Source organism: Glycine max, chromosome 18 (genome assembly GCF_000004515.6).
Source record: "Glycine max cultivar Williams 82 chromosome 18, Glycine_max_v4.0, whole genome shotgun sequence".
In the NCBI taxonomy this organism is placed as follows: Eukaryota; Viridiplantae; Streptophyta; class Magnoliopsida; order Fabales; family Fabaceae; genus Glycine; species Glycine max.
This window is the reverse complement of record NC_038254.2, coordinates 55,996,849-56,024,845: the sequence shown is the minus strand read 5'-3', so window position 1 is coordinate 56,024,845 and position 27,997 is coordinate 55,996,849. Positions and strand designations below refer to the sequence as shown.

The following is a 27,997-nucleotide window of genomic DNA, read 5'->3' as shown; positions in this document are numbered from 1 at the left end:
ATATTTTTCACCACACCATCATAAATATCCGCCCTTGCATTCTCCATCAGCTTCATACGTTCAAAAGAACATAGTAGCCAAGCGTTTTACATTCCCTCGGAATATATGTTATGCTTTTAATATTTCATTATTACAAAAAGGGACACAAAATCTTTCAGCTTTTCCCTGCGTTAATTGCAGCCTGCACAAAATCTTCACACCGGGTGAACCCACCGGACAGGACCTCAGCTAGAACACCAACTATGTCAAAGGCTTCCTGCAAGTCAGTGGCAGAATTAATCTCATCAAGCCATGACAGCATCTCCTTGGGGAACTCGAGCAGTTCTTTTACATTCAAGAGTCGCTCTTTCATTACCACTTCCCAGCCTTCCAGAATTCCACTTTCATCTTCCCCTTCTATAGTAGATGATGCCCCTTCAGTCCTTGCAGGTGGTGTTGCACTAGTTGATTTCTTGACCTTGAAGAAACGTTGTAACTGTTCAATCAAGCCTGTATAAACAAGCATTGGACGTATAATAGACAAAAGATCACTCTGCCCTGTTTCGGTAGTAGCAGTTTGGTCCATGCTTCCAGATTCCACACCTTGTGCAGGAGCTGTAACGGATGGCGCACGGGTAGCAGACCGAGAATGTGTGTGCTGCATGTATGCATGGTAAAATCCACGCTGCAGAAAAGCACAACGATGCTGCAGCCAGGACCCGTACGACTCTGAGAGAAATGAGTTTACCATCATAAATTGGACAGTCTCTTCAGTCCCCGGCATAGGTTGGGTGCCAGATGGAGAAGAGGGTCTGAGATCTGATGAGGAAGAGGATATGTATGCTGATACGGCCCTGGCCATGGTTCGACACTGGGAGGGGTTTCCTTGATCAAGGAGATGGCATGCCATTTGGATCATAAATGGGAGGAACCGGGAATTACTTTCTCGTCCACCACCTCGGCAATCTGCACTGAATGATGCTCCTGTTGCAAACCGAGCTAACATCTACAAAGATGGGGTGGGGGGGATGCATGAACACCAGAGTGAGACAAAATCACTTGATTCAAGCACTATAAAGATAACTCTAGTTATATCCTTTTCTAGAGAAATTATTTGAAACCAGGGACGCAAGTTATCTAAATGAACCATTTACATCAGTTGTAAATGGCACAAACAAGATTCCTTCATCAGTTTTTTTTTATTATAATCTTGTCAGTCAAATTCACCACTCAAGAAACAGGAAAGACAGAACATATTGCAGCTGAATAACATACCAGAACAATGTCATAAGTCAGCAGGCGGAGTCTACTTCCATCAGCACGTCCAAGAGCATTAAGGTTGTCCCAATACTGGTCAACATAGCGAACATACTGTGCCAGAGGAACAGATGGACCTCTGACAGGGAATAAAGAATTACAGAGACATTCATTGTTTCTACGTGTTGCTCCATCCCACTCTTTCTTCGGATTCTTCAAAGCAGCATCAGTTCTCTTGGCCTCTTGATGGCACTGGAAATGAATAATATTGCAGTAACTTACAGTGGTATAAACACACTCTCCTCCACGAGCACTTCCCGAAGAACCAACCCCTAGATTCACACGCTTACTATAAGAGTAAGCACCCAATAAATCAGCAGGTCTTAAACTGTATCCTTCCTGGCATACCATGCATGCCAGCCCATCCTCCTCCTGGACATCTTCTAAACCTGCAAGGACAGGCTGGGAAACAACAATACGTTCTCCTCCATCTGAAGACGGTTCTAGACGCATTCTAAGCCCCTGTATCAGATATAAAGGACAATTCAGAAGGGAACAGAAAATCAGACTTCATTAGAGTTTAAAGTAGAATATACAACACATGCCATATGAATCGTCAAATCTGAATGAAAATCCAATCTGGTGAAGGAAAGGAGTACAATAACCAAGGCAGCAGAAAACTTTTGCTGAACTTAAATTGACCAAGGCAGCAAAAAGTACAATAACCAATTTCATATCAAACATTATGTTTGGAAGTCGGAATAAAGAGAAACAGAGAAGAACCTGCAAAAGTAAGCACTTAGAATCCCCAATTACTGTTTCCAGTCATAGAACATGATTCTTACCCAAGGTAAAAAAAAAAACTCAACAGTTAACTTAGTTTTACCATTTTAAACACCGTTGTTTATATACCCGAACTAAGTAAACTAAAGGTATTTGTATAAATACCTGAAGCAATTCCTCTCTCTTCCGCAAAGCACGACGCTTCATTTCATCCCTAGTTGCATCTCGCAGCTTACACACCTTCTCCTCCAAGAATCCATCTCCTTTTCCCTCCTTGTTAGATAATGTGTCCAACAAATTTTCAGCCCTTTCCCAAATTTCATTTTCTCCAGAAACTCCTTCCAAGGCATGCAACAAAGGTAAGATACCTTCCTCATCAATACACTTTTGAGTGAGCAGATGCCCCATTGACAAACCTCTCAGCATAGACAATATAAGAGGAACAGATGGCAGTGTTAAACCCTGTGCCCATTCAGCACTGTTCTTAAAGCCAGCCTGCCCAGTATTGGCAAAACTATCTTTCAAATGTGTCATTGCAGTTTTAGTTATACCCTTCTCCAGGATAATGTCCTTTATTCTCTCTCCACAAGAACTTGTCTTAAGCGACTCTGAAAGCCTAACAAAATTTTCCAGTGTGAATCTCTGCTTTGCAGCTTGCTGAGCAATATTATCATCCTTTGGATTATCCAAATGTTGTTTCTGCAAATGGTCAAATGTACCCCAATCTTGCAAGTAAGGACTAAAATGATGGACAAGCGCATCCATTGCAGCAGGTTCACCATAGGTTAGGTAAGGCAATATTCGAGCAATCATCTCTGTGTTTCTCTGCTGTTTGTTTGATTTCCTAAGGCCCAATGGATGAGACAATCTCTCCAAGAACATAAGAACTATCTTCTTGGCTTGTTCCCCTGTCCCAGCTTCTTCACTAGTGACAGTAAGGGCACTTTGTGTGATGCTTATATTGTCACTTTCATTTCCTTCTAAAGTCAGACTTTCAACAATCAAAAGTATGCCTTCAGCTGGCTCCATGGCATCAACTGAGAAAGCTCTCCTTGCAGTCTCAAGAAGCAAACTTAAAGCTCCTAGCTTCAACAAAGCACGTCTGTTCTCTCTGATTTTGCAACAGTACATAAGAAGATTAAGAACTGCAACCAGTTGTTCCTGATTGGACTTGAAATCATCTCGCAGATGCTGTACATCAGGAAAAAGTGAGAAAATTATATTAACAATTTTAAGGTTGCATACTGCAGGATTAGACATTTTACAAAAACATCAGTAACAATGCATGAGAAAAATCTGAAAAATGAAAATGAACATCCTACACAAACTGCATTAGTTTTCATTCCAACACAATAAATCATCAAAGCAACTACTAAATGATGCTGTCAAGAACAATGGCATGGTCTGGTCAATGTGAAATAAGAAAAAATAATATAAAAAATAGAGAAAGAATTATACTTCAAAACTACACCATTCTCGGTGACAAGAACCATGATGTTTAGTGATGAGATAGGATTTTCTCCTAACCTTAAATAAATCTCCTTGTATTTGAAATTGGTGAGTATTCTTTAAAGGATAACTAACAAAATAGAATTTTAAATTGTAAAATTAAATCAAAATAAAATTCCATATGGTGATATGGCACATATATCATAAATGGATCATATACCCAATTGGTTTTGCCCCATATAACTAAAGAAATGCAACTCATTTTGGATAAAATTTTCGATATATACATGTTAATATTGCTTTGCTTCATTTCTTGTAATTAATACTTCTACTGCTATAAGTGCTAGTGTGCTACATTGTTGTAGGCAGATAGGAATGAACTTAAACGTCAAAATTCACATACAGGTTGTCAAACAGAGAGACTAATTCATCAATTCCAAACGCTACAACCAAAAGTATTATTATGATAATACTTAATAGTTCAAATTTCCAAATACAACAACAATGTTCAAGTCTACAGATATCAAAGAAAAAAGTGCTAACCTGAATCATCCTCAATAGTATCTCCAGTCCACCACACTCACGAACAGCACCTGCTATGGAAAACTCAACCTCTGGATCTTGAGACTCCTCCCTATCTTCCTCCAACTCTTTAATCATAGGTTCAGTTGCTTCACCATCCAATCCCTGGAATATCATAAAATATAGTATATAAATTCAAAACCAGATGTTTAACAAATAAGGAAAATCACATGTTCAATGATAGAAACAAACCTGGAGCCGATAAGTCACTGTCATTGGTGGGCAATCTCTGGATGAGTTGACAGCATTTGGAGATAACAAGTTGGAATTAGTCACATTTGATGAGTGATTTGATTTCTTCCAGACTTGCTCATAAACTTGTGCAATGCTCAAATCAAGAGAGATAATATTGCCAGCAACTAACAATTCCATTCCATAGTCATCCTCAAGAAAATCTAACAAATCCAACTGCTGGCAGATCTTGTTCTTAACATCGCGCATTAATGGGCCAATTTCAACACTCGAATATGGATTCTTAGTCATTGATCCCCTGATAAACTCTTCCTGGGTATGTGCTTTGTTCAGGACCACCAAATATACAGGCTCCGGTTTTGAGGGGCAGATCACATTGCAGAGTTGCTCTAAGATAAACTGCAAATGTAGGTGTAGATTCCATCAAGTTCACAATGAGCCAATGTAAGAGTCTATTATAAATTTACCATTCAATATTTACATGTTAATCATATTCTCATGTAACCAAATTGATACTTTGTTGGATAGAAAATTACTGCAACTGATTTAGAGGATAAATAAGTTAGGAAATTGAAAAATAAAATCCATCCATACCAAACAAGCACGCCCCTTTCTCTCCTCTCTGTGTATTTCCAGACCATTGATGCATGCCCTTATGAATTGTCGCTTGTTTTCACCGCTTTCTAGCAGCAGACTATCTAAAAGATCTTTAAGGAGCCGATTGCAATCACTAATCAACTTTGTCTTTTGAACTATCAAGCCACGAATTACAATAAGGGCCTCAAGAATTTCAGAAAGTAAGTCATCTCGCATGAATCTGGAAAACAAAAAAAATTTAATAAAATCATGTAAACCAAAATCTCAACCACAAGTAAACTTATTCAAGTAGCAATTGTACCTTGATCTGATATTTGGAACCTCCAAAAATTTACCAAGAAGCTCTATGAGCTTGTGAAGGATAAACCCCTGGGTTATATCAATGTGTAGACTCCGCTCCAACGACTCAACATTACTCACTTCTTGGGTAATTAGAGTACAAATGGTCCGTAGACACCCCCGAACAGTCAAAAATAAAAGAGCCTCCTCTGAATCTACCATCTTGAATAGCAACTCAAAATACTCTGCAGCACTTTCACCCGAAGAAAGTGTTGCTGGTAACAAAGAAAGCACTAGGTTCAGCAACCGAAATCGTCTGGATGAACTTTGAGTACAAAGCATGGTTATGAGTGTGCACATCTCTGATCTAATGGACTGAGAACAAGCACTCAAAACAAGTTCTTTAACCCATGATCCCAACTCAAACACCGATAAGTCACTTTTAGCTGCTTTACCAGCATGACGCTTCCACCTCAGAGCATATTTAACTGCCAGGTAATCATGCCTTTGGGGTCGTGACCTCTGGCCAGTACCTTTGACTGCCTGAGACACTTTATATTGCCTTCTAACAAAATCAAGATAGGAAGCTCCCCTCTCCCATTCTGAATAGCTCAATAATTGAATATCTCGAGTCTTGGGTGTGGCATCCCAATTTCTTTCTGATGAGTCTGGGAATGTTTTTGTTCCACTGACAGTGACTGCACCAGTCAAGGACCCAGATACATTTTGATTACTCTCATCCTTTGTATTTGTAGAAGATTTCCCAAGGCTTTGCTCTTTGTCTGGTGTCTCAGGTTTTGGAGGTGTGCATGCTTGAGATATAATTCTCAGACAAGGAAGAATGACATGCTCAGATATGGCAGGATGCTTGGCACCTAACTTGATGGAAGAGAATAATAATTGAAACACAACACGAAGTCTTGATTCCCAGAATTCATCAGCCAAAGAACACACCTCAGAAAGTAATAGCAATTCCTCACGAGTAGTCACTGCAATGTCCATGGAGCGATGATGCTCAAGGCAGTACAAAACTTTCTTTTGTATCAGACCGTTCAACTCAGTAACTGCATTTACATCACCTTCAGATAAAGAACAAAGTACAATCCTTGCTTGGACGCGGGCAGCTTTAGCACCTTGATGAATGTTATTCTCAAATAACTCGGACAAAATGCCAGCTGAAACAAGTTGTTTCTTAGAATTTGGATGCCTTGCTAGCACCTGTAATAGTTCCAGACATTGTGTTACAAATGTAGTTGCACAGCCATAGCAATCATTTGGTGATCTGGAAACCACAAATCTTGAACCCACACTAGTATCAGAAAGCTTCTGGTGCAGATAACTCATCAACACCTTACGTAGCCCTTGCAGTGTCTGGACACTTTTGCTGACAGAATCAAAAGCTGCTTTGCATTTTTCACCATATAGAACTCCAAGAAGAGCAATCTTCTTGTTGATCTTACATGATGGACCAGGTAAAGAAACCATCATTTGCTGTACAGAGTCCTTCTGCTGTGAGTCTATTTCACTGTCACCAATGCTTGATACAATTTTTAGCAAGTGTTTCTTGAAGCCCAAAAGTTGCTGGTATCTCCTATGAGCATTCTCTGACTCAGATTCTATGGCTGCCAATCCCTTCTTCATATCTTCATCATTCTCCATATTATCAAACGTAAAACTTGGCTTCGCCATGAAGTTAAACTCAAACCGCCCATATTTACTGTATCCGCACTCATTGCATAGAAAAGAATCCAAATTCTCATAATTGATGTTGCGACATTGCCTACATTGATAAGCATTTTCATGACAATTGCTACATAAACCATGTTTATCTGTGACTGGACGACTACAACGTGGACATTGCAATGGTTCAAGAGACAATGCCTGAAGATTTTCATAGAATGAATCCAGTTCAATCATGAAGTTACAAGCAGTAATAGGAATCGGAAATTCAACTTTAAGTTCTGTCTGATTGAATGCAAGATGACAACTCTTTGCACGCTTCCATAAAGACCAGTTATTTTTCAACTCTGATATGTCAGTGACTGGCCTGTTATTATAGTATAGGTTCAAAACCTTCACTGATTTTGACTTTCTGGCATCATGAACATTCATTGTCACAGTCTGGATCGTGTAACTCCCAGTGCACTTCACTATGATCCGGTTGTCAGTGAATTTTGTTTCAGATTTCAGAGAGTCTAGCTTCATCCTGCTGTAAGGTACTTCAGGAGTGCTGCAGGCAACACAAGGCTCACTCTCAAGATAGTATCCATCAAATTCCACTAAGCCACTCAAAGTATTATATATGCGAGAATTTGGATGGTTAGCTAACAGCTCATTCTGTGAATGGAGTGTCTCAAAGATGCATTTAATTACATCAGGTGTCAAGCATCGGCCCACAAGTTCAGAAATCTTGTGTTTTGAACTAGTATCAGAGGATCTTCCAAGCAACCAAGTAACAAGTTCTGTATACTCCACAATATTCTGACCATACATTGGGAGGAACTTAACTTTCTGCAAGAGTGCCACTAGAATGGTTTCCTTAAATGTTGGCTTGGCATGATGCCAGACACCAAATAAAACTAACTTAGCCTCTGCACGCACAGTAATTGAATTCCACTCCAGAAGGAAACCATCAATGAGCTGTTTCAAAATATTGCTACTCTTGTCAGTGAAGACATCTACTGCTGCCTCCATATCCAAATAGGACTTCTCTGAACCAGATTCACCTCCATCTTCACCTTTCTTTTTCTTCTTTGATTCTTGAGATATGGTACCTGATTTGCTTGAACTTATGTCTCCTGACTCCATTTTTTGTGGAGTGTGACCAACATCTTTTCCTGTATAGAAGGCAAAATTGAGAAGTTTAAGAGTCTGAATAACAGACTCTTCACCGAAATAAAATATTCCATTCATCAGGAAAGACAAAATATCTCCATGCCTTAAACAGTACTTTTGCCAGTTACGAGGACGTGCAGCTGCAACTTCGGCCATAGTGGAAAGGCATTTCACAATCTTTACACTTCTTTCATATGGGATAGGATTATTTTGAAAACCACCAGATTTGTTTGTGTGTTTATAAAGTCTTTTGGCTTCAGTAGAGAACTGCCAAGAGTCTCGAACACTGTAATAATGAGACTTGCTGCCACAGAGATGCAGAAAAAGCCTCCTGGCATATCTTCTTACAAAATTGGTGTGAGGATTGTTGATGTAAGTGCAGAGAACATCTTGATAACCATCAAGCTTCAAATCCTTACCATGTGATAACTTGTAGACCTTTTCCTTTTCCCCAGTTTTGTCATGCTTTTCTGGCCGAACAAGGGTGTACACCAGCCGGAAAGCATTCTCTAATAGAAGCCTGTGGTAGTCCATGAAGATATCTTTTCGATGCACTTTGGCATACGAATCGGAAAAGAAAGGTAAAAAATTACCAGCTGGTAAATCTCTACGTACTGCTAGTAGAGCTCCACATCCAGGCCCAGCATTGCTGTGCACACCTTCGTTGTTAACAGGAGATTTGAAAACATACACTAGCTGCTGTAATATATCCATTAAATAGTTTACAAAAGATTGCTGCCTAAGAGAATCACAAGCTCGAAGCAGTTGTGATGCAAAGTCAATCTTCTGTTGGTCATCTACTGAAGTCTTAGCACAAGCAGAGGTGGATGGTGGAAATTGGACTACATTTTTATCATGCATGTCAGTAGTTCCACTCTGTCTAGGAATGGAACCATCACTACCAGGCTGATGCCAGTTTCTAAGCATCAATGTGAAAAACATGAAGACCAGGATTGCAACTTCACCAAATGATGAACGGGTTTTGCCTACAAATGGTCTGTCGAGATTAATCTCATCCAAAAACCACTTGATTAGCTTCTCCAAATCTAAGCTATCTGGCTTGGAGCTGTCTATAAAAGGTCCACCTACAGCAGATGACAACCTGTAGAAAAGCTGCATAACAGGGATTGCTTGAACTCCAGAGGTCGTATCCATCCATCCTTTCAATTGTTCAAGAAGCTCAGAAAGAAGTAAAGAATTTATGGCCCTTTTTGAAGCACAGATTGAGACAGGATCAGTTAAAGAAGCAGCAAAATCCCCAGAATCATTTGGTTCCAAGACATGAATTGATGGAGAAGAATTTTGCATGTTGCTATCAGCAGGTAAAGGCAACAAGTTCTGGTCACTAACATCATCAGCTGTGAACTGAAATTCATTTCCATCTCCCACTGAGTCCACTTCTATCGGAATTGCTGTCATAGGATGATCTCTAGAGTGTGGTGGAGGAAGACGATCTGCATCTGGTACTTCATAGCAAGCCTCACACAAGTCAAAATCAGGACAAACAGTACAATGCCATCTCCGCCTTTGTATAGGTACTGTAGAGCAACCATCACAACAATATTGGACAGATGAAGTAATAGTATCGTCCTCAATCATGATTTGGTTATTTCCAGTACTTGGGTCAGCAGGGCCAGGAACTGACACCACACTCTCAACAGCATCATCTGTAGCCAACATGGTTTGCTTTGGAAAAGGGACCTGAAGCAATCTTGAAGATATGGCCAAACTGGGGAGGAAATGTGTGAAAACGTGAATATCAAATTCAGAGCCAAAAAAAAAAAAGTAAGCTAAAATACCTGCTAGCAGTTTGTACAGCCTCATTGGACGAAAAGAGAAGCTTCTTAAGTAACACAACAGCAGGCGCCACAGAATGCACTCCTGCATCTTTTCCGTGTAGGGCTAAGCATTCAGCATAGCAATAAATGAGTTCAACTGCAGACATAACAATGTTGTTCATGGTTTGTGTGTCAGGCTGCTCAAAATCCAAAATTCCCCATAAAACTTGCATAAGTACATCCACCACTTCTGAGCCTACACCAGGAAAAAAAAAGGGAAAAAAAAAGATTATATCATAATAAAATGGTAGCAAATAGAATAAATATGCCCACATTAAATCAAGGACGTAAACCTAGGACTTTAGTAGAGAGAAATCTCATTGTAATCAATTAGTCATAGCATGCAGCAAACATGGATGTTTATATCAACAGATGCTTATTCTTATCTCCCCACTGTGCATTTAAATATAGACAAGGAAAAGCTAATTTCTATGTATTTTACGATTCAATCAGTAAAGACAACAGTACCCTTTGTCTCCAGAAATGTTGCTAAATTTGAGCGACGTTGCAATGCAATCTTACAGACTGCATGCATCTGGATGGTGAACTCTTCAATGATCCAACTTCCTGCAGCACCACCTATCCCAAGCCTTGATGATAGTAGTGATGAGGATTTTACAACTCCAAGAAGTTGCATAGTATCCTTAACCTAATGTTGGAATGCACATGGTAATAATTAGCATGACATTAACATAGATAAGCAGAAATACTGAACAAAACAGACTTGGTAAAGGAGAACCCAATGACACTATAGATTACTTGATGATATATCTCTTTCTTGGGAAAAACTGCTTGTAAGACACGACTAGCAGAAGCCTGCAGAATTGGTTCCCTATCACACTCGAATATCGTTTCTAGTATTGGCTTGCACTTGAGTTTTCCAAGTTCTGTCCTTGCTTCCTCAAACCTTGAGATATCCTGTTGCTTACATGATGAGTAGAACTTAGTAATTAGCCTGAGTCCATCTGCTATTACTTGCTCCTGAATAGGAGCAGACTGCATCGATCGGCGCTTCTTTGCAGACCCACTAAGTGACGAATTTGAACCAAGTACTCTTGCTTCCATATCTAAAACTGCATCCATTTTCTCTTTCCAACCAAATTCATCTTTAGCTCGGCCATAAACTTCAAGCGAGTCTATTCTGGGGAGTGTTGAGCCATTAAAGGTTGGCCCAACTGAGATTGTAAATTCTTCATCTGCAAGAAGAGATTCTGCAACAGTAAATGGAATATCGTACCAGGACCTCATTCCTTCATCAAATTTAACAACCCTTTGGAAAATAGAAATGCTAGACGGTATGTGACTTGCTGATGTATTTCCCACATGAACTCGAAAACCAACCATGACTATATCAGGATTTGAATTGAAGACAGATATCTGTAAAAATACATAAAAGATGTCAACCCCCCAGTCACAAAACAGAGTATGTCACAAGGTAAAACTAATTATAAATATTCACTTTGAAATAAAAGTAATTCCAAAAGAATAAAAGATACCTTAAAACCAGCAGGACTTGGGCTTTCTAGAAAACCATCATCATTTCCCAAACTCTGTTTAGCTCCTTCTGAATCTCCATTCCTGACAGCATCACCACCCAGTTTCAAATCCTGCGTAATGCACACAGTCTTCTCAAAGAAATCAAGAGGAAATTCAGGATTTGTACCAGCATAGGCTTTATTGAGGATTCCAGAACCCAATTTCTTAACTTTCTCGGATGCTGCAATCACACCAGAATCCACACCAGCAGGAGCATGAGAATATATTTGAAGGCTACCATCATCATGTAAGACAAGACAGTGGATTTTATCCTTTGATAGTGGTTTGCATGCAATCATACCAACTATAGGTGAGGTTGAACCCACTGAATGTCGCATACACTGTGCAATTATCTCATATTCCCCCATTGACACAGTGAGCGCAGAATTTGATTTCATTGTTGATAAGCAAACAAATAATCCACTGCCAGCCAGCAATTCTTTCCAATGATGTACTCCAGCAGGCTGCAGCTTACTTTCTTGTTCCTCGTATACAAAAGACATCTCAACTAGAGAGGCTGCATCAGGGCTTGGGCGACCCACCACTGTGGTGCCATCTTGAAAAGATACAAAGAGTAGCTTACAAGTTGAAGAGAAGTATAATGATGATCCCTTTGCATGAATCTCTTTTCCCTGAAGGTGTACAAGTTCTTTCAATGGCACAGCCCCAACATTACCCTTAACTGACAACTCAAACCTGAATATGTTTCCATTTTCTGAAAGAACAAGGAGAAACATTCTTCCTTGGGAAGCTGGACAAAGAACTGCATCCACAATCATGTCATCTTGCAAAGTGAAGTACTGCATTGGACTGATGTTGTCCAAGGACAGGTCATATATCCTAACAAATCTGTTAGTCACAACCATTAACTGAACTTGTGAGCTTGGAACCCAATCCACCCGTCTAATATATGCACCTTGCAAAGCTAGTTCAATGGCAAGGCGGTCAATCACTTCACCCCGAGGATTCAATGTCAGGACCTGGCAATCCTCATATCCTGCTACAAGAAGATAGTTCTCAACAAAAGGGTTGAATGCAAGTTGTACAATTTCAAAGCGGACAATATTTTTAGAAAGAGGTTTCACATTGGTCTTGTCGGCTGTCACAGGTGCAATGGTGGCTTGACCAATCAACTGCTCAACATCATATATAGCAACTTTATCACCTTCACCAACAGCAAGTCGACCTCGTCCACTCACACTGAGTAAGGACTTCACAAGAGAACCATTAGCTAAATGTGATTTAAGCTCTTTGGCATTTGAATAATCAACCTTTATCTTGAGATCAAATGATCCACTTTTATATGTTTTCTTTAATTGCAAGAGATCAATGCCATGAGAAATCACCTTGTCTTCACCCAAACTTATTTTCTTATCCTTAGAATGGTGAGAGTCTCGTCTGCTAAGTATAAATGGCAACAAAGAAGAGCAAAGATTGAGCACCCGACTCTCAATATCAAGTTCTTCCAATAACAACGGAATCCGTTCTTGAAGTTCTTTTGGAATACATAGCCTGAGAGAGTTATCTGCATCTGAACTGATTTCTTCTTCAAAATCTGAATCACTGTCCGGCAGCTGATCTCCATCCTCAGGGAAGGATAAAAATGACTGAAAAGTATTTGAGCCACGAACAGGTGCACTGCTATCTCCAGTAAACTTTCGAGGTTTCAGGCATTGACAATTACTACCCCTCACACCCCCAGCTCCACAGTCACAAAAGAACCGGCTTGAACGTGAATAGACAACACGATGACCCCGATGACAAACCTTGGCACAGACTGAGCAGCAGCCTTTTGATACAGTCAAGTCACACGTATAGCAGAAATACCAATGTTGCTCCATGAAATTGCTGCCACTGGAAGTAAATGTGCAAACTTTAGAGGCAAGGACTCTTTCACTGTTAGCATCATCTTCATCGTCCTTATCTATGCTAAGAACCTCTCCATCAGAAGTTGCATCATCCTCATCCTCATCCTCATCCATAGAAGTTGCATCACATTCGAGAGAGGTTGACCCCCCTTCTTGATTGGCAGAAAGGATAAATGTCTCAGAATTTTTTCTGGATCCAACCAGTTGAGCAGAAGAATGTCCTACCCCAAGACTATTGCCAGAAGACTTCTTAGTTGTCTTTTGCAAGGAAATTTTACTGGATCCACAATCACTCAAGACAGTTTCAATAAAGGCAAAAAGAAACTTCAGTCCTGGAAGCAGATTTTCATTGGCCACCAGTTTCTCCATCAACATTGCAGTCCTTGTCAAAACCTGTTTCATCAAGAACTCTCCTCTAGAAATTTGAACAATGAAATTGAAAAAAGACTTTGCTACATGTATATCAAACAACAAAAAAGCAGAATCAAGTGACCCCAGTGCAGAATTAAAAATATGTTGTTGCAATTCTTTTGATTGTTGTTCAGAGGGTGGTGATACAAGACACAGAATAAAATTCATTGTTGATTCCCTAAGAGAAATGGAGCTCCCCTTTGCACAGTCCACCCCACAATCTGATTTCATTATGCTTCCTAAAAGCCTCTTCTCCAACCACTTAGATACACAATGTATGTCTCTATCCAGAAATTTCCTTTGTATCCTCATTCTAAGGTCAGGAAATTGCTCTCCAGACAAAAGATCCACAAAGAATCCAAGAACCTTCACATTCACTGATTCAGAGAAGCATGAATCTAAAGCATCAATTAGAACCAAACAGTCTCCAAGATGCAAATGCAAAAGCCTATTCATCTTCTCAGGCACATTTTCAGCACCAAGATAAAAATGAAATATAACAGACTTCGAAGGGTCTTTTCTTAGGCTGTTTAATATTTCAATAATTTTACAGATTATCCATTCACGAACACTGCAATCACTTGCTCCTCCAGCATTGACATCCTTCAGAAACCCTTCCATTTGCTTCATTAGAATTAAATCTTCATAACACGAAAAATCCAGTTCAGCACTCAAGCTGTGATAGATAGTGTTACATTTCCCATGAACACTTTCAAAGGTCCTATCATACTTGATGATCATTACTGCATCAAGAACTTGCCCAAGGATTTCATCCTCCAAATTACTAATACTGCCTCCTTCTTTTACTCTAAGTAACCCATCTAAAACAAAGATAATTCCTCTTATGCTAAGGACACAAGAAAACATAGTAGAACTAGGAGTACAGAGATTAAAAGGAAAGCCATGCAACAGGCACTCCCAAGAAGCTCTAGAAAGAATTCCAGAAGCTTTTTTATCAACAACAACATCCAACCTCAAAATGAGGCTAAGAACAGACTGCAGCTCACCTGCATTCGAACCACTCCTCTCTAGGAGCTCATCCTGTAGGCTTTGGTCCATTTCAGTATGTTTCAGAAGCAAGAATGGTGAAAATCCAGGAGCCAGCTTTTGCTTGTCATTAAGGATATCAAGGAAAGCGTTCTGACAAACTTGTAAATGCTTGTTCAGCAATGATGAGAACAGCTTTACAAGCAATGCAAATTGGCCAGACTCAATCATGGAGGAAATCATGCTTCCAGCAACTTTAACATATTTATCATCCCCCAAAGCATTCCCAGTCCAGGTTAGACCATGTCCAGAAATAGCATTATCCATACAATATCTCCATATGCCAACGTTAATGAAGGAGATCACCAGAGATAGCCACATTCCACTTCTGAGGAAATACCAACCTAATTGCTCAATGCCTTTTGGTATGGGCAAAGCATCATTTAAATGCTGAAGCAGGCTCAATATAGCATCTGGAGAAATAGTGAACTTCCCAATGCCCTCTGGATGGCCATGGAGTAAATGGCTGAAGTGGAAAAAATGCAACATATTAGATGGATCCATAGGGTGATCTTGATCCCAAGATTTAATTGTATGGTCTGCTTCAGAGCCTACATAAGGAATATCCCAACAAAGGGAGAAAACATATCGTTCAACAATTAGATCCTCAACTGCAGTGGCCATTTTACCACTCCAAAACCCCAAAATCAGAGAAAAAGTACAGTATATCTCTCCCCAATTCAAAGTTAAGCTGTCAATTGCCAGATCTTCCCTAACAAGAGAAGCAGAAGACCCAGAAATATCAACTAGGTGTCCAATCAAGCTACTAACAAAAGCTTCCTCTCCAATCAATCCACCTGCAATGTTTTTAAATGCAGTTGAAGACCAAGATGGCATGTGATCATTAACTTTGTTTGGCATAGATGAGCCAGAAAGTGGTGCTTCCCTCAACTTAGATCGCACATCTATGAGCAATGATGTTGGACAAGTCTGTTGGTGAAATATCATATGACGAAGAATTAAGATCAACCTTGAAACTACTAAAGCCCAACATGTTAAATGTGTGCTGTTCAAATCTAATATCAAACTTGCAACTTCTTTGAGGGTTGAAAAGATTAATTTTGCCATCACTGCCTTTTCTCCTTCAGAAGACAAGTGGAATGCCATAAGAACCACCTCAATGTGAAACAGCGAGGGAAGAGTACCTACAAGATCATTGATACTTGGGCAATTTATGCACACAGTTTTTGCCTTCTCAACAACAAAGGCAACATATACCCTGCAAATCTTGGTTCTCAACTGACTACCAGAAGAACCAACCCTACAAAACAGTGTGTGAGCAAGCAGGGTCAGGGTTCTGTCATTATAACTAAAAGAACCATTCTCAACAGTTAGGATTTTATCTACAAGGTAGTCTTCAAGTGAATCATTCAAAGCATGGCTAGTGAGAAGGTTGTGTAAAATATCAAAGCACAGATCATGGATATGCCCAATCTTTCCATCTACAAGTAATGGGGTACAACTATCAGAAATATTATCTTCAGAACAACAGCCCTGACAATTGAGTAAGGAAAGCAAAATATCAATGTCTCTACTGCTGAGTTTGTTGCAGGCATCAACATAAAGAGAAGGATGCCATTCAGCAGAGAAGATGCACGTTTTAAGAAAGTTCAAAAGTTCTATAGCAGCTTGTGTTGGCATATTTTGATAGCTGGAACTAGAAATTAAAGCAGCAACAGGTGCTTGTTCACATCCATCTGTAGATCCAACAGAACGCCCAGTTTCAGAAAAAAGATCTCCAAAAAGAGCCTCATCCTCATGGCATACTGCATTTTCAACTTCAGATGTCCCAGCAACTTTTGCCAAACTAGAATGGGACCTTTCCATTTTTGGCCTTAATTTCAGACCTTCACAATGAAGGAACAAAGCAAGTTGCATCAAATTGGCAATCCATTGGCTCGACACAGGAAACATTAATTTTAGAAGCTCTTCCAAAGTAAATCCCTTCAGCAAAGGAACAGGCTCCAGATGAACAAGGCACGAAGGAGAACCGATCTGTGAGTCAGTAGAACTGCCAACAAGTTCCACATCAAAGTCTTTCCACTCAAAAGGAACCAGATGCCTTTGTCTTTTCAGATCAGTAATGAGTTTCAGTGTATAAACAATAAATCGGGGGAAGTAAGCTAAGGGGGGCTTCAAATTGGGAGCAAATTTGTCATATGTCCAAACAGAAGAATCCAAACTCTCCAATATAGCTGCTATAATACATGTTTGGATATTCTTGGAAACATTGCTATTGCCAAAAATAACCTGAACACTGTGAAGAAATTCTTCTATAACCATTAAAATAATGCTCTCAAAACTTCCCTCAGTAACAGAAAAGGTATTCACATACTCAAAGTTAATTCTAAACAAACTAAACAGAGTATTAGAAAATGTGGCAACTGCCCCCATCAATGAGGCATCATATTCAACATATGGAACATCCTTCAAGAGACTTCCAAGTATCTTTAACATCCTCAAAATGAATGACAGTCTCCTTCGAAAATTTTGACTCATGGCCTTCTCATCAAATACATTTTTTACTTTAGCTAGCTTATTGCATAGCAAGATCAGGCGAGGAGTGCATTTTCCATGGACAACTGCCCAGTGCTGGGATAGAAAGACAAAATTATTGAAATATTGATAATAAGTCTGTTCAATGAATCCAGATTCTTGCCTATCATGAGGCACACGTTCAGAAGCCAAAGTCTTTAAAAGCCAATCCATTGATTTTTCTTCCTTTGAGCATTTGAAACCTTTTGATAAGAAAAAAATAGGGCACATGGTTAGGATAGAAGAAAAACTATGACAAGATAACAATTGAGTGATTTTGGGCAGTAAAATTGTACCTTCTAGATGGCATTTTTTGTAGTCATCCACAAAACTACCACAACAATCATCTACCATTGGCAACATATCTACCAAGGCACTAGCAATTGTGGGTTGCAACATGTCTGCTACCATATTTATTCCATCAACCAAAGCCATCTCTAAAAGATGTAACATGTTGTTCTGGAAGATCCAACAATAATGAGTAATGCAAAAAACAATACCCACAACATTAACAGAAAAGAACACAGGTCAAAACACTAAATACAGAAGGAAATCAATTTAACCTAAGCCTGCTGGACAGTATTTTGTTCTAAATGTATATTAGCAAAGGAACCTTTTTGCTTCCTCAGTCAGGGATAGAAATCAGAAAAACCTATTGGCATACAATATCATGATGTAGAAAGCAGGAAACAATGGAAACAACAAAATTGGGCCCAATATACAATTTTGTCATTCAACTTAATAAATATCTCACAAAGGCTTAAGGCAACTTGGGCAAAAATGAACATATGATGACTTTAGAATCTATCGCCTAATCTATTATGAGATAGATTTGTCCATCTAACTTATTCTAGAGACAATTCTTTTGGCAAATATCCAGTGGGGTTAAAGAACAGTGCTATTCTGGTATTACATATAAATTATCTCTTTTTTCCTATTTGTCTATTTTCAATTTTCTGTTCTTTAGAGGTTGCTCATCATCTTTTATGTAATTTTGTTAATTTCTTTCCTTTCTCCATCCTAACAATTAAGCATTGGGTAGTGAATACTCCATCTTAGAGGTGCAACACTCAAATCCCATTGCGACCAATTGTGAAGGGGATAAGCTACCCACTATTGTATGGCCTCCAAGCTTCTTTGATGTATTCTTATTTATCTATGGAAAAAATTGTTGATTCAGATTGATTATATAATGAGTTTCTATAAAATCATATGCAACTGTTTACTTAATAGATTTGTGCCACTGATGTGCCCTATAAAATAACCTTTAAATTTCATTACAATAATAGCAACTGATCTTGTTGTATCATATGACTTATTTGAGAATTTGGAGACCAAATTAGACTTCTCCAAAATCTTGCAGATAATTCAGCAAAGTCTGCACCCTGCTTTCATAAAATTTCCATACTACAGAACTTCAGCACTAGCAAACATACCTGAATTCCTAGATCGTCACTATCGAATCCAGAATTCTCCAAATAGCACAGAGCAAATTCTATAGACTGTTGCACAATCGCAACCAGCACGCCCTCCGCTTGCTCCACTATTCATGCAAACAATCAAAACACAACACAAAATGACAATTAAAACTTAAAGGAAAAAAAAAACAAATCATTTGAAACACAACAAAAAATGCAAAAAAATATAAAAAAGAAGTAGAAGAAGATAGTAAAAAAGAAGACAAAACTTAGATGCAGTTTCATAGATGCTTTCGGTGCTTCCTCCAATCAGAATAGAAATAGTTTCGTATCAGTAATCTACGTAATGAAGGTTTCCATTAAAAACTCAACACAGATTACCGATATTACTGAGGTGAAACTCCAATCTGATTGGAAAACAACACCAAAGCTACTTATAAGTTTTCAAAAAAAGCTCGCTCTCTCATTTGCAGACATCACACTCGTCAGAACAAGGATCGCACAAGCGAAATCGTACGACAGCAGCAAAACGCAACCGAAAATCAAGTTGCGATGTTGTTGCAAAGAGAGAGGAGTTACCTGACAAAGATCGAGAAGCGAAAGTGATTTCGTAGGCGAGCGAGGAAATCGCGTGAATCTGCGCATCGGTCCAGCAGAGGAAGCGCGAGGTTCCGTCATCGGAGGATTGGAGACCGCGGCGGAGAACGGAGCAGAACGCGTTGAGACCTAACCGGACGGCGTCGTCGGAGCGGAGCTTCAATAGAAAGTCACCGGACGAGACCGGCGGCGACAGAGCCTCGGCGAGGACGGCGAGGCTATCGGCGGCCATGACGGAACGAATCAAGAGAGAGAGAGAGTGAAGAGTGAGTGTGGTTTTTAGCGAAGTGGAGTGGAATCGAGTAAACGAAAAAGAGAACTGAGGGGTTTATGGAATTTATATTTATAGAGCGTGATGAATTGGAGAAGAAGAAAGGGACAGAGACTATTGCTGCTGCTTTCCGAGTTTGCTTAACCGGAAAGCAGGAATTTGAGAATTTTCATGGCACGCTCGCTCACTGTTGTTCTGAACTAAACTAAACGTGTTGCCTCTGCCAAAGAGTAAACCCGGTAAAAAAAAATCTAAAAACCATTTCTTACTCTCCCATTTTGTTAAACTCGTTGGTCTGTTTTTATTTTGGTTTTTCATTGTTGTTTTCTACTTTAAAACACTAAAATTACTTCTTTTTTTTTTTCTAAGCACAAGTGTTAATAAGTTTGAATTTTAATTCAGCTTCAAATTCTAATATGAAAAAATTATGTTAAGAAAAAAATACACATTTTATATGTGTTAATAATCCCCGATCAATGCTATATTGATCGCTTCTTACAAATTTACATTTGACTAGATATTTTTAAAAAAAATTAAAATTTAAGAATTAAAATATCTAAAAACATGTTTGTATTAACATAATAATTGTGAATGCATGAATGAATAAGAAAGAAATAATATTTTTGTTTCACTGTTGTTTTACGAGGGAGGATTTACCTCAATTCAAAAGTAATAACATGTTTTTTTCACATTTTGATATGATTTTTCACGTTTTAGATGTAATTTTTTAAAAATAAAAAAGTTAGAGTTTTGCATTCTAAACATAATTCCTCCGTCTTTAACAAGTTTCCAAACATTTTTAAATTTTTTTAACGTGACAACATAATACATTTGAAACATGAGATCCTTTTACAAACATTCATGGTAGGCTAGTAATAAGAAGATGCATTAATACAATTTTGATGACTGACTTAATGGTTATTCGCGAAAGAAATTTTAACTACTCGTCTTTATTATATGATGATTTTTTTTTAGAATATATTATATGATGATATACATATAGATGACTAATAGTAATGTGATAGAGTATAAATTCTTTTTTAAAAAAGTATATATAATTTAATGCTTCATGATATTAAATATATTTTTTACATTTTTATGATTTCATATTTTAAATTAATATCATTTTAATTTAATGCTTCAATTTCTTTGTTTAAAATTGTTATAAATCTTTTATAAGTGATTCTTCATTCTTACACCTTAAATCTAGGTTAAATTAGTTTCTTTCTTTCACTAATATTATTTAATTTAATATCTCTATTTTTAAAATGTTCAATGTTGTCCTTCCGACCAAAATTCCGAAATCATATAGAAATCAATTCTTTTATCGTATCCACAAAAGATGAAAATTCTTTTTACAACATTCAGCAGCAAAACACACCGAGAGAAAGGGGACGAGGGGCAACAAAAATAATATAATAGCAGCATTGAAGAATTGCAAACTCGCAGAAGGGAATCTACTGATGCCAGAGATCCTACACATTTTACCTACAAAATAGAAAAGTGACTGGCAAGAGAAAAAAAAATGTCTTAATTGTCATTTTCACCCAAGGTTCTAGCTTGACTACCATCCAACAGCTCCTTTACACAAAATTGATGCAATTTTTCATTCATTTTCTTCAACTGGTTAGCCATTTGCACTGACTTTTGGTAATCATGTTTTAGTTTCTCCATCTCCATTTCAGAAGCAGCAGCTGAACCTTGATGCTGAAACATAGGTTAAAAACAGAGTTTAAATTACAATCAGGATCAGATACTGCTCATTCTTTAATAAGTAAAACTATTCATCTGGACTCACAAACCTGAAGTTCCTTAATGTAATTAGATATCACATGAGAACTGATGTATGAAGGATCCACAGATTTCCTGCCACCCCCAAGGCTGATCATAGTCTTCATATCTGAGTCGTCATCTATTGAATTTGCATATTTTTCCAATGGAGGGGGTAAATTAGATCCCTGCTTTCTTGATGATGCTTGTACATTAGAAGATATGTGATTACTGGAGTCATTTTCTCGTCTAACAACGAGAATGTTATTTACAGGTCCTGCAGCATCCACAATATTTAACAATATATAAATAAATGTAGGCTTTATCAGACTCAATTTGAAAACAAGCATGTAATTGATACCGTCTCATGGGTGATTTAGTTATGAAATATGCCATCTGAGAAAAGCATATAAAAAGTATCATCTATTCATATAATCATGCAGAATATATTGAGAAAAAAAAATATGGTATCCTCATCAAAGTTAAATAACAGTGCATCGCAAATCAAAAAGCCATTAGGCAAAAAGAATGGCAATTGCAGATATGATAAAAATACGAGTTAAACATATATAATAAAAATGCTGTCCATGTGCTACGAGATGAGTAGAACAATTAGGTCCTGGTGTTTGTTTTAATCAAGTAAAAGCTCATTTGCACACAAAAAACTTAGGTATCATAAGTATGGTAACATATCACATAAATTGCCAGTTGTCGATAACAAATTCTAATTTGGCAAAAAACAACTCGAGCATTGGATAAAGCAGAAATTCATTCGATAAAAAAAGTTTATAATAAATAGCACAAAATATGAGCATTACTAATCATAGATGTGCAATCAAAGCTCATTCTGCAAAACAAGACATATTTCACAAAGTTTATACAATACCTTTAGAATGTTTAAACATGCGGACAATGTTACGAGTTCTCGCATTCCAAACACGAACCATTCCATCCTCTGACCCAGATATTAACAAATTCTCACTTGAGCCATATGCTAAGCAAGTAACTTGGTTGCTGTTACAATGAGGAACGAAATTAGTTAAATGACACTGCACAGCTTGAACAAACCTTTTTTGTAATTAACATGGTCGGTAGCAGAAGTATGTGAGATGTTACAAACAAACTACAAATTATAGAGTGTGTATCTGCTTATGTATAAAGCATGGTTCATTCACTTGTTTACTACGTAATTTCTGGTAATCAAAATATTCCAATACATTTTTATGTATCAGTGGCTTCAACTTGGGATTGATACGTGTGGGGGACATGGGTGTTTGATTAGTCAATTTAATAGTAAACAAGGAAAGATATCTTGTAGGTGATACATGAATACATTGACCTTAAAACAGCAATTATTTTTATGATTGCTATAAAACAAGCTTGTAATTAATCTTCATTAACTTTTACTTAATAATAATGAAAAACAAATTGAAAAAAATTGTGCAGAACAGCTGTGAAGTCACAAAATTGTCCCCCAGAATAAACCTTAAACAATCCAGAACTGTGGGGGTACAAGGGTTTTCAACCATTAATCAATGTTGCAATGGCTAGTAACCATGAATGGTCTTGATAGTAGTCGTGATTTATGCCACTTCAGGTGCGGCAGCAAGCTGTGACACAACAGGCTTCAATGGAATGACCAATAGCCATAATATGTCCTGACGGCGGTATTGTGCATGATTGATATTGACAACCCTAGCTAGAAGCCTAGAACTACTACTGCATTAAAGGAAATGAATTTTAATTTGAAGCCAAACTCAAATCAAACATGGATTGATGTTTTGTCCAAAAGCAACAACTGATCAAATTGGATTGTTATGTAGTAAGAAAAAGGATAATCTGTGAAGAATAATAATTTGTTTTTCGAAATAGGTCAAGCTAATAAATTAGAGTCAGCTCTGTGTACAAACAAATAATTTTAATAGACTATCTCAAATCCATCACCTATTGTAATCAGTAAGAGGACTAAATGTTTGCTTGAATTCATCATACCAAAGAATTAAATTCTGTGTAAACCAGATACTCATTGAAGTTATCCATACATTCTTAACAAGAAGATTGAATGCTCCCAAGTCCCAAGATGTTGCTCTCTGTTAGTAAACCACCCATTAAGAAGGTTTATTATATTTTATAGCAGGAAGAGGAAGAGTGTAACAGAATATTAGAGTCATAAGGATTTATTAATAGCAGTAAATATTTAGTGGGGAAATAATTGTAATAAAGAGGGTGAGAATAAATAGGGAAGAGAGGGAATTCTGTAACTGTCCAGCAGACAGTAAAGAAAAGTCTGGAATAATTGGAAAAGGGGAGACTTAGTGGGTACATAAGATTTGAATCAGAATTTCAGTGTGAGAGTCCAGATCTCTCGAATGCCTGGGTTATATTTTCTGTTTTCAGTAATTTGTCTTATCCATTCCAGTTTATGAATCCATCTCCACGGAGATACAAGTGAGGATTGATTTGAATAAATTATCCATTTTCTGATTATATATGATCCAGTTCCATCACTCTCTAAGAACTAAACTATTTCAATTAGCAAGTAGCAACTACCACATATGTAGCTAGAAGAAAGCAAGAGATGGTCAAAATGTGTCAACTACACTATCCAATCTTACAAAATAAATACGCAATCCAAAGAGATAAAAGGATCAAAACTGATGCATATTTGAAAAACTAACATCACAAGAGAAGAAATGATAACCTGTGGTTAGAAAAAGAACTGATGATATGCATCCCATAATTATTAGTGGCGATGCTTTCAGTGTTAAGTGCTGCGATAAATATCTTTCCATCTTCACTGCCAGCATAAAAGACATGTTCGGCTGGATCCAATGCAATGCAATTAATTATTGAAGGGAATACTATATTTCTTAGTAGCATTCCCCTAGATAAGCTCCATACCTAGAAAAGAGAACAAATTACAATCCAGATCAGTGAATCACAAAGCATACAAACGACAATATGCTATATTTTGTGTGTGTGTGTATATATATATATATATATCAATTGACACCAAGTGTCAAACTCTATAAAATGACACATTTAATAACAGTTTTTCATGAAGTAAATTTTATTAATCTAAATGTTAACTCATATGATGTTATCATCATATGATCAATAGAACAAATTTTAGATGATTTAGAAATCCGCACATATCTAATTTAATAATAGGTATTGATTTATTTATATTTTAAATTTAAATAGCATACTGTACATCAGCACATTAAAATAAAGTGGTGCATTGAAGAATCAATTAATTTCTAAATTATATCCAATTTTGTAGACTTCAATGAGAACTTTAAAACTAACCGTTGAATTGATAAAATTAATATTTTGTAAAAATTTATTACGGGTGTTTTACAAAATTTCACATTAAGGGTCAGTTGATCTTGTGCGTATTTGCAAATCAGTCAAACCAGAACTAGTCAAACAGGGGCAAGGAGCCATATAAGATGAAAGCAGATCTGAACTGCAGAAAAGAGAATAAGAGGCACAGACAAGTTGAAATGAACAAAGAAACAACATTCAAGGGTTTTTTCCAAGTGAGTTGGGGTGGGTTTTGAATTTTTGTTTTTCCAGAAAATGGGCTTTCCTATGCACAGTGGGATCCTCCAATTCCTGAGATTCTACATCCAAAATCGTGCAATCCCACTGATCACACCAAATTTCATTTTTCATGTAGATTGAATTGCAGGGAGCACGAAAAATCATAGGATTGTGTGATACTGCTGCTCCCACAATCAAAATTGCAATTTTGACCACAATACCCATCAGACAAAAACAAGAACAGCCAGCTTCCACCCATTTCAAAAAACATGTCATCGTGGTATGTCAAGGTTATTAGAATTTACAAATAGCAGAGATAGACCATTCATGCTAGCAATAGTAAACATAATTCTTGAGCAAACATACTTCACTGATTATCTATTTTTCTACTGCACCACCACACAGAAACAGCAAACAAACCTTACAAGTCCGATCCTTTGAAGCTGACACGATAATCGCATTGCACCCTCCATTACCAATAACAACATCAGTCACAGTCAGGGTGTGCTCTGAAAAACTATACTCATAAAGACTACTTGCTTGCTGATTTCGCAAATCATCAAATATCCTGAACCACAAAAAGTAGAGCAGCATATGCCATCGTAATTAGCACTGCAAGCACCCAAGCAGCACGCTATCCTAAAAGGAAAAATCACTATGAAAGGAAGAAAAATAGAAAAAGGGAGAGACTAGTACATGAAGAGAGACCAAACTCTTACGGATCCATCTTCAGAACCAGATACCAGCAGCGAGTCATCTTCGGAAAACACCAAGCAAGAAACCGCCCTAAAATGAGCATGCCACTTCTTAAGCAACCTACCCGTTTCAACCTTATAAAAAATACAGTACAATAAACATAAAACAGTCACAGCCATAAACTACATCTAATGCCGCAAATCTTCAACACATGTTTAGATTAGATTTGATTCCTCTAAACTAAGGATGGAGTAAGTAATATCAGTCAATCAATGATTAACAACCGAGATTACTTACTTTACTCTCTAAAGCATAGTTGTGAAATCCGGTTCTGCCCGACCCGGTCAGTCGGACTGGTCTAACCAGGACCTAGTGGCCTAACCGGACTGGTTCCACTATTGGATCGGTCATGCAATGGACCTGAGATGACCCGGTCAAACCCGGCCGGTTAGGTACCAAATCCCGGTTGGAGCAGTCCGACTCGGCCGGTTTTATAAAAAATTTTTAAAAAAATGGACCACCTCTACGACGTCGTCTTAATGTCTCATTATTATCAATTGTTATTTTGGATTTTGGAATATGAATGAACTTTTGTTACTCAAATAATGTTAATTATATACTTATATATAATAGATACATATGTAATTTTGAATTTTTAATATATACTAGGTCCAATCGGACTAATTACTGGCCCACCGGTTGGACTACTGATCCACTATCTCGATTGGATCAATGATCGGACCGGGTTTCACAACTATGCTCCAAAGTGAATTGCTCACTCATCGGTCTAGATTAACCTATATTGAAAAAATAGCTCTGTCTCTCTCTCTCTCTCTCTTCTTGATGCATAATTATTAACAAATAAATGAATAAAAATTTACCTCCCACAAGTAAATGTCACCAGACGGAGCTCCAGCAGCTATAAAGGTTCCCGGGTGATTAGTAGCAAGAGGTTTAATTTGTTCAGCAGGAAAACTCTTCACTTCAACTTGAGGCTGCAGCACATGTGACATGCAAGTAACAATGTCATCATTCATTGATATTCCATCATCTAAGAAAATGATAACTAATGATAATTATGAAATATAAGGGGAAAAAGAGAAAAAGACCTTGGACCAGGACCAGAAGAGAACAGAGCCAGGGGCTGATTGATCTTCTCGAAGCTGCGACGAAGCGATGAAGCGAGCAGCGACAGAGACGAGGCCATGAGAAGGGGAGGTGCAAGATTTGTAGCGGAGCTGCTCCGCGCCGGTGTGAAGGTCCCAGCACCCTATTCCGCCGTCGACGGACGACGACGCCAAAACAACCTCCATCCTTCGCTGGAACCACAGTTCGTAACGTAAGAGACGTTGTTCAACGTCAAACAGTGGAATAACAAAAACAAAGAATCAACGAAACTGAGACCTACCTTTTGAGCAGTGTTAGGAGATGGTGCTTCTCTGTTTTTGGAGGAGGCTACGACACCATAAAACACAAGGGTTTTGACTTTTTACAAGACTAGGGTTTTTATTGTTTTTTTTTAGATTATATTTTTTTGTGTTTTTTTATTTAACACGTATTTTATTCTGTCTAGTTGTTGTTGTTGTAGTATTTTATTCTACGTTTTAATTTTAATTTTATATGGAAATACATTGTAATCTCATTTTTGTGTGTTCACTTTGTCATTGCTTATTTTTTTATTTTCTCTCAATTTAAGAAGAATGAAATGGAATGGGATTTTTGTTCTATTTCATCATTAACATATTCAAATAATAGAACATAGATTTTATTTCATTATGCTTCATTTCACCACCCTATATGTTAATTCATTTTATTTCATGTAGTCTCTTTTAGATCAATTCAAAAATAGTTTAAAGTTAGCATGAGATATTAAATATTATAATGTAGTAGCCAACGCATGTTGCTTGTGAGTTTCAAAAACAAAAACCAATGCAATATTTTATTTCTAGCGTGTTTTATGTTTGTTTAGAGAACTGAAACTTTAAAATCAATTAAATGTGAGATAAAAATTTCTATTCAATTGTATTGAAAAGTGTGATATCAACAAACCAAATAAACACATAATATTAAGGATAATAAACTTAAGACGTTACAACACATATGAAAGTTTAGGTGTTTCAAAATAAATAAAAAAAGACTAATGCAACATTAGGATAGGATATCTCGTTCCTGGTGTGTTTTAATTTTTTTAGATATTTGAAATGGATGTTATAACCAATTTGATGATGTAAGATTTTTCGTTCAATAAACCACACATAATGCCCAAGGTAACCATCTTAAGACGTTATAATATACATAAATGGTTCGAGTGTTTCAAAATCAAAAAACAATGCAGCATTAAGCTATCTTCTTTCCCAGTGTTCCAAAATCAAAAAATAATGCAACATTAGTATATCTTCTTTATAGTAAGATTTTTTGTTAAATTGTATTGAAAAGTGTGATGTCAATAAAGCAAATACACAATGTCCAAGGTAACTAACCTAGGAAGTTATGATACACACAAAAGATTTG

At 37.5% G+C, this 27,997-nt stretch overlaps 2 protein-coding genes across 2 annotated transcripts; both read right to left on the bottom strand.

Moving 5' to 3' along the window:
* Positions 1 to 18: 18 nt before the first annotated feature.
* LOC100776325 (auxin transport protein BIG) lies at positions 19 to 19,692 on the bottom strand. The gene is made up of 14 exons (XM_006602911.4): positions 19,186 to 19,692; positions 18,625 to 18,731; positions 17,485 to 17,647; positions 11,288 to 17,391; positions 10,551 to 11,168; positions 10,260 to 10,440; positions 9,753 to 9,987; positions 5,141 to 9,682; positions 4,837 to 5,059; positions 4,243 to 4,641; positions 4,012 to 4,155; positions 2,185 to 3,210; positions 1,255 to 1,758; positions 19 to 985 (listed from the first exon to the last, which is right to left on the bottom strand). Exons 1-14 carry the CDS (start codon positions 19,433 to 19,435, stop codon positions 155 to 157), a joined length of 15,327 nt encoding a protein of 5,108 aa, XP_006602974.1. The 5' UTR covers positions 19,436 to 19,692; the 3' UTR covers positions 19 to 154.
* Positions 19,693 to 20,885: 1,193 nt separating this feature from the next.
* LOC100775776 (protein ROOT INITIATION DEFECTIVE 3) lies at positions 20,886 to 26,996 on the bottom strand. The gene is made up of 9 exons (XM_003551730.5): positions 26,895 to 26,996; positions 26,596 to 26,805; positions 26,368 to 26,481; positions 25,487 to 25,620; positions 25,211 to 25,358; positions 23,946 to 24,145; positions 22,131 to 22,258; positions 21,277 to 21,521; positions 20,886 to 21,181 (listed from the first exon to the last, which is right to left on the bottom strand). Exons 2-9 carry the CDS (start codon positions 26,797 to 26,799, stop codon positions 21,005 to 21,007), a joined length of 1,350 nt encoding a protein of 449 aa, XP_003551778.1. The 5' UTR covers positions 26,800 to 26,805; positions 26,895 to 26,996; the 3' UTR covers positions 20,886 to 21,004.
* Positions 26,997 to 27,997: the final 1,001 nt, after the last annotated feature.